Consider the following 7,500-nt stretch of genomic DNA (forward strand, 5'->3'; position numbering starts at 1 on the left):
TCTGTGTGTGGAGGGGGAGGGGAGGGGAAGGGAGGGCCCCGATCAGATGGGACGCTCCACTGGTTCACAACCTATAGAAACACAACCTATAGAAACACTGAACACAACCTATAGAAACACAACCTATAGAAACACTGAACACAACCTATAGAAACACTGAACACCACCTATAGAAACACTGAACACAACCTATAGAAACACAACCTATAGAAACACTGAACACAACCTATAGAAACACAACCTATAGAAACACTGAACACCACCTATAGAAACACTGAACACAACCTATAGAAACACAACCTATAGAAACACAACCTATAGAAACACTGAACACAACCTATAGAAACACTGAACACAACCTATAGAAACACAACCTATAGAAACACTGAACACCACCTATAGAAACACTGAACACAACCTATAGAAACACAACCTATAGAAACACTGAACACAACCTATAGAAACACTGAACACAACCTATAGAAACACAACCTATAGAAACACAACACCACCTATAGAAACACTGAACACAACCTATAGAAACACAACCTATAGAAACACCACCTATAGAAACACTGAACACAACCTATAGAAACACAACCTATAGAAACACTGAACACAACCTTTAGAAACACTGAACACAACCTATAGAAACACAACCTATAGAAACACAACCTATAGAAACACTGAACACAACCTATAGAAACACAACCTATAGAAACACTGAACACAACCTATAGAAACACTGAACACAACCTATAGAAACACTGCAGTGAGAACCCCACCTTGATGCCCATGTACTCATATTGTAAACATGTTGTGTTTCATGTTGTGCCTGAGCCTAGGTTGGGTTATAGGTTTGGAGCATGTTAATGAGTGCCTCTGAAGAGTACATCAGTACTCAGGAGTTTCCCTAACGCTACTGATCTGCACAGATTCTGTAGTTTGTAGAGGCTTAGGAAAGCATTCAGAAATGTGTGATATTATCAGTCACACCGTCAAACTTTACAGAGCATTTAGCTATAGCAGCTTTCTTCATATTGTCTTCAGACGAGAATCTACCTTAAGTCAATATTAGTCTAAAGCTTTTGAAGGGGTTTTAAAACCTCAGTAAAACTATATACAAGAGCATGCGTCTCTGAAGGCCATACTGGCGTAATAATGCATTCTAAGACGAGGATTTCAGGTTCTGAAGACATCTGCTAGCTGCTCTTGTGCAGGCACAGTGAAGCCATTCTTCAGATTTGAAACTTTGAAGTTTGGAGTAGCTCACTGAAGCTCATCATTGCCCTATTTCAGAAGCTTTGTTTAAACACAGGAGGCTTTCATGGCACCGCTTGCGGAGGGGGGGGGCGCCCAGGGGGGACCCACAGCACCGCTCATCTGAGAGGATCCCAATTAGCCAAATGATCTGCTGAGGAGGAGGAGGAGGAAATGGATGGCAGTAGGGTTTCACTACTACTGGTTAAAGTTTGGGAGCTCCTTCATCAGACCAGGGCTCCTCTCTCTCCTCTCCTCTCCTCTCCTCTCCTCTTGCACAGACACTTTCAAACATCAGAGAGAAGGTAGATCCGGCTTGCTAATGACCATACATTCTGAAATAAGAAGAGACAGTAAGGTATGGTTTTTGGGGAGTATATGGTGTTGGTTTGTGATTAGCAAGAACACTGTCTGTAATGTACATAAGGTCTGAATGCTTGCTTGTTTGCAGCTCTCAATCTTTTGAACCACCCTGCTCCGTTTGGAAGACAAAAGGTGACTCTGCCTCCCTGCCAACCAGGCAGTGCACCTGTGGTCCAGTTGCCGTGACCCAGAACCCTCTTCCTGTGAGGGGAGCTGGAGGGGGTGGGGTGTCTGATTGCGTCTTCATTATGTAATTGACCAGCCACCCTTCTCTGTTTGAGTAAATGAGAAACAGAGCCCATGGTGTCTGATCTTCCCCCCCTAGTCCAGGTGCTTGACTTTCTGCTTTGAAGGTCCACTCCACCTTGGGCACTGCACAGGCCTCATCAGTTAGTGCCTCCTGCCCCTGAGCCATCTGCCCCCCCCCTCACCCAACCATTTTAACCCCTTTTGTTCCTAATCATTTACAAATGTGACCCCTAATAATCTCCAACCCACCCCTTCCTGTTTAAGTAATCTGGAGTCCCAGAGTCAACTCTCCCCCCCCTTCAGGATTCATGTTCTCTCCTAATTGACTCCTGATTGGCCCATTGACCTGTGGTGTAGGCATAAAGGGCGATCCCTCACCCTTAGGAGTGCTCTGACTACGTCTGATTGACCCTCCCTAGAGCTGCTGGGAATTACTGTGACATCCTGATCAGCAGAGCCAAAGATAGGGTTGGGATTTTGGGGGGTTCTGGTTTGGGTCACAGGGCAGTATACATGTGACTGTTGGTCCATATGTCCTGCAGCTAACAGAGGGTTCAGCAGGGGCCTGGGCGCCGTGAGTCCATTAGAGGAGCTCTCACCCGATCAAGCCGTTTTATCAGTGAGAATGCATCGGCTTCAGCCTGGGCAGCAGCACATTTTCGGGTGGACACTTCCAGAATTAAGAGTCGTTATTAGTAGGGACATTTTCACAGGAAAATAAGCAATATGAGACATAGGTGCATTGGATTCAGTGTGGTATTTGGAAGAGTTGGGTTATGTTTGTGGTAGTGTAGCTTTGAATGGACTTTGTTTAGAACTCAGGAATGCAAAACCGTATGTGGGGATTAAAACTGTAAGGGCCACCCAGCTCACGCTCGCTTTCTCCCTCTCTCATCTGTGTTTCCAGAACAAGAAGAAAACTTTGAGTTTATCATCGTTTCGCTGACGGGGCAAACCTGGCACTTTGAGGCGACCTCATATGAAGAAAGGGATGCTTGGGTCCAGGCCATCGAGAGTCAGATCCTGGCCAGCCTGCAGTCCTGTGAGAGCAGCAAGAACAAGGTACTACACGCTCCAAACAACATCAACAACACCACAACATAGTGTTAGCCAATGACTGTAAATAACACTTATTTACAGTCATTACTCTTAACAAACCACTGAATTCCACCAACTCAAATACTACATCAGTATCAACCAATATAAGCAAACATGAGAATAATAAACAGCCAAAAATAGTCAATTCCCTTCATCAACGCTAGTAATGTCTTGGGGCCGTATTCTCCCATGCGCTTAAGAAGAAAAAGAAGAAAAAAAAAGCCCTTTTAGTCCCCTGACTTGTGATTTCCGCGCCACAAAGGCAGTTCCGCTTCGGGCAGGGCAACCCCAAAATGCTCCAGACGCCTGGGTTGATGACTTTCAAGCCACAGTAGTCATCCACATTCTCTGCCAGCCAGTTCTCATCAAAAAACCCGGGATCTGATTTGTTTCAGAAGGTGGCTGGTATGACGCACATGTCTTAAGTCATTTTCAGTCATTGGTGGGAAGGTGTTTGAGTGCTTGATTATTGAGTGTTTAATGATAGGCTACGCAACATGATTACAAGGTGGGATTTTGAAACATGCATTCTTCTCCTCAACCGGGAGTTTCTAAGTTATGAATCTCAACACCTCAAACCCATCTTTATGAATTGGCCTCGCAAATGTGTAATTTGATTAATGTACTTCTTTGTTAGGTTATTGTGATGGTTTCATTTGAGGTTATTTGTAATACAATTCTCCGCTTGCTTTAGTTTTTTTTTTTCAAAATCAGCCTGGTGTCATGTTTCCCATGGATTTGAATGACATTCATAAGGTTAATGCCAAAGTCCATGTTCCCCCGACAGCCAAAATAAACAAGGTTGTGCCTTAGTTTACTTCTGTTTTAAATAAAACGCCTTTAGACCACTGTCATGAATACAAATGAGTCTTTCCCCTCTCCTTGCCTCCCTCTTTGGATAGCTATACATGTGCATTTGTGTATTTGCAACCAGCTAAGAAGTCAACATAGGCCCGTTACAAATCAGGGTTTGACCAAGCATTCAACAAACTCAGAATTGTTGCACACTAAGCTAACGTACCAGTTCATCGAACACTTAACTATAACATGGGAATATTGGGGAATGCTAACAAACAAACAAATGCAGGATGCAAACTTAGGTTACATCGCTGGACAGGCACTAATGCTAAAAGGACTCTTCACCAGTACCAATCCGATGGTGTTATCTAGTAAGTTTGACATCAGATAGATATCTAAAGGCCAGGCTAAGCTATGGTAAAACCTTAACGAACTAATATCTTTAACACCACTGAACCAAACCTTAAAATACTGTTGCTTAATGAAGTCTGATTAATATATAGCGGTTTTACACAGCGTATAAATGGTGGTTGTGAAGTAATTCCACTGGTATTCTGGTGTGACAAATACAAGTGACAAAGAATCCATGCTAACCTGTGACAGAACCCCAACAGCAGCAGTTTAAAGAGAAGACTGTCACTCTAGAACGCCCCAAGTAAAAGTCTGCTTTCTTTTGTATAAAGTAGTGTATAAATATTATTTTTGACAGTATTTAAATGCAATTCTGCACAACCTCTCTGACACTGACCCCTCTTTCTGCCACGCTCGCACACACACTTACACACTCCCTTAGCATAATTGCAAATGGCAATTACTGTATCTGAAATGTACCCTCATTGCTTGTGCACTCCTCCCCTCTCAAGCCTGGCCTCTCAGCTCTGTTGATGCCTCAGGCCCTGGCCAATCATCTGAATAGTGCGCCTGGGTTCTATTTATTTCACTGGGATTATTGATGTTGTTTTTTCCTTCTTAATCTACCTTTCTGTGGGGGGTGATGTTAGGGTGATTGTGTGTTTGTTGGAAGGGGAATGGGTTTCTATTGCGTATAGGTGTACTTTATAAAGATTAAGTAGCATGTTTCAAATATAATTGCTAATCAGTTGGAACATTAGCTTGACAAGCTCTGTGTTCTTGTCCCAATAGTCCCGTCTAACCAGTCAGTCCGAAGCCATCGCTCTGCAGTCCGTCAGGAACATGAGAGGGAACTCCCGCTGCGTGGACTGTGAAGCACAGAGTAAGCTGCCTGAGCTGTGTCCACTCACACACACATGTTCTTACTGCCTTAGTGTCCACACACACACACATGTTCTTACTGCCTTAGTGTCCACACACACACACACACACACACACACACATGTTCTTACTGCCTTAGCGGTGTCCACTCACACATGCCATGTTCTTACTGCTACATCTTGACCAGGCATTTACCAGTACACCCTTAAACATGCTATCACATAGCAGTAAGCAGTTACACATTTGTAATGTTCATTCGATACTCACTTATATTATGTGCTGCATGCTGAAAATGTACTTCCAAGTGCATATGATCATCTATCTTAGCCATTTATGGAAGATCTCTAACACCTTCCCCCTCCTCCTCCCTCTCTCTCTCTCTCTTTCTCTCTCTCTCTCCCTCTCTCTCTCCCCCTCTCTCTCTCTCTCTCTCTCTCTCTCTCTCTCCCCCTCTCTCTCTCAGACCCTGACTGGGCCAGTCTGAACCTGGGGGCACTGATATGTATTGAGTGTTCAGGCATCCACCGTAACCTGGGCACTCACTTGTCGCGCGTGCGCTCTCTGGACCTGGACGAGTGGCCCCTGGAGATAATCAAGGTCATGTCCTCCATCGGCAACGAGCTGGCCAACAGCGTGTGGGAGGGCAACGCACAGGGCCGCCTCAAACCTGCGCCTGACGCCAGCAGGTAGGAACCCGACTCTTCTACCACCACACACACACACACTGCTCTGTAGTCACACACACACACTGCTCTGTAGTCACACACACACACTGCTCTGTAGTCTCACACACACACACACACACACTGCTCTGTAGTCACACACACACACACACACTGCTCTGTAGTCACACACACACACTGCTCTGTAGTCACACACACACTGCTCTGTAGTCACACACACACACACTGTAGTCACACACACACACACTGCTCTGTAGTCACACACACACACTGCTCTGTAGTCACACACACACACACTGCTCTGTAGTCACACACACACACACTGCTCTGTAGTCACACACACGCACACACACACTGCTCTGTAGTCACACACACACACACACACACTGCTCTGTAGTCACACACACACACACACTGCTCTGTAGTCTCACACACACACACACTGCTCTGTAGTCACACACACACACACACACTGCTCTGTAGTCTCACACACATACACACACACACACACACTGCTCTGTAGTCACACACACACACTGCTCTGTAGTCACACACACACACACACACTCACACTGCTCTGTAGTCACACACACACACGCACTGCTCTGTAGTCACACACACACACACACTGCTCTGTAGTCACACACACACACACACACACACACACACACACACTGCTCTGTAGTCACACACACACACACACTGCTCTGTAGTCACACACACACACTGCTCTGTAGTCTCACACACACACACTGCTCTGTAGTCACACACACACACACACTGCTCTGTAGTCACACACACACACTACTCTGTAGTCACACACACACACTGCTCTGTAGTCACACACACACACACACTGCTCTGTAGTCACACACACACACTGCTCTGTAGTCACACACACACACTGCTCTGTAGTCACACACACACACACTGCTCTGTAGTCACACACACACACACACTGATCTGTAGTCACACACTGCTCTGTAGTCACACACACACACACACTGCTCTGTAGTCTCACACACACACACACACTGCTCTGTAGTCACACACACACACTGCTCTGTAGTCTCACACACTCACACACACACACACACTGCTCTGTAGTCACACACACACACACACTGCTCTGTAGTCTCACACACTCACACACACACACACACTGCTCTGTAGTCACACACACACACTGCTCTGTAGTCTCACACACTAACACACACACACACACTGCTCTGTAGTCACACACACACACTGCTCTGTAGTCACTCACACACACACACACACACACTGCTCTGTAGTCTCACACACTAACACACACACACACACTGCTCTGTAGTCTCACACACTAACACACACACACACACTGCTCTGTAGTCACACACACACACTGCTCTTTAGTCACTCACACACTGCTCTGTAGTCACACACACACTGCTCTGTAGTCACACACACACACACACACACACACACACACACACACACACTGCTCTGTAGTGTCACACACACACACACACACTGCTCTGTAGTCACACACACACTGCTCTGTAGTCACACACACACACTGCTCTGTAGTCACTCACACACTGCTCTGTAGTCACACACACACTGCTCTGTAGTCACACACACACTGCTCTGTAGTCACACACACACACACACACACACACACACACACACACACACACACACACACACACTGCTCTGTAGTCACACACACACACACACACTGCTCTGTAGTCACACACACACTGCTCTGTAGTCACACACACACACACACACACTGCTCTGTAGTCTCACGCATGCTCTGCAGTTGTATGCGTTC

At 45.8% G+C, this 7,500-nt stretch overlaps 1 protein-coding gene and 1 long non-coding RNA gene across 2 annotated transcripts in view; one reads left to right on the top strand and one right to left on the bottom strand.

Annotated features, from left to right (window-relative positions):
- The window catches only part of agap1 (ArfGAP with GTPase domain, ankyrin repeat and PH domain 1), a 70,240-nt gene that overhangs the window by 49,778 nt on the left and 12,962 nt on the right, over window positions 1–7,500 (top strand). Inside the window, exons 10-12 of the mRNA XM_031558150.2 lie at window positions 2,780–2,934; window positions 4,912–5,002; window positions 5,465–5,687. Coding sequence (XP_031414010.1) covers window positions 2,780–2,934; window positions 4,912–5,002; window positions 5,465–5,687 — 469 coding nt within the window. The remainder of the gene's footprint in view (window positions 1–2,779; window positions 2,935–4,911; window positions 5,003–5,464; window positions 5,688–7,500) is intronic.
- Window positions 240–1,158, bottom strand: LOC116218095. The gene is made up of 3 exons (XR_004162657.2): window positions 757–1,158; window positions 513–697; window positions 240–477 (listed from the first exon to the last, which is right to left on the bottom strand). It is a non-coding gene; the product is annotated as an uncharacterized LOC116218095 (long non-coding RNA).

Source organism: Clupea harengus, chromosome 21 (assembly GCF_900700415.2).
Source record: "Clupea harengus chromosome 21, Ch_v2.0.2, whole genome shotgun sequence".
In the NCBI taxonomy this organism is placed as follows: domain Eukaryota; kingdom Metazoa; phylum Chordata; class Actinopteri; order Clupeiformes; family Clupeidae; genus Clupea; species Clupea harengus.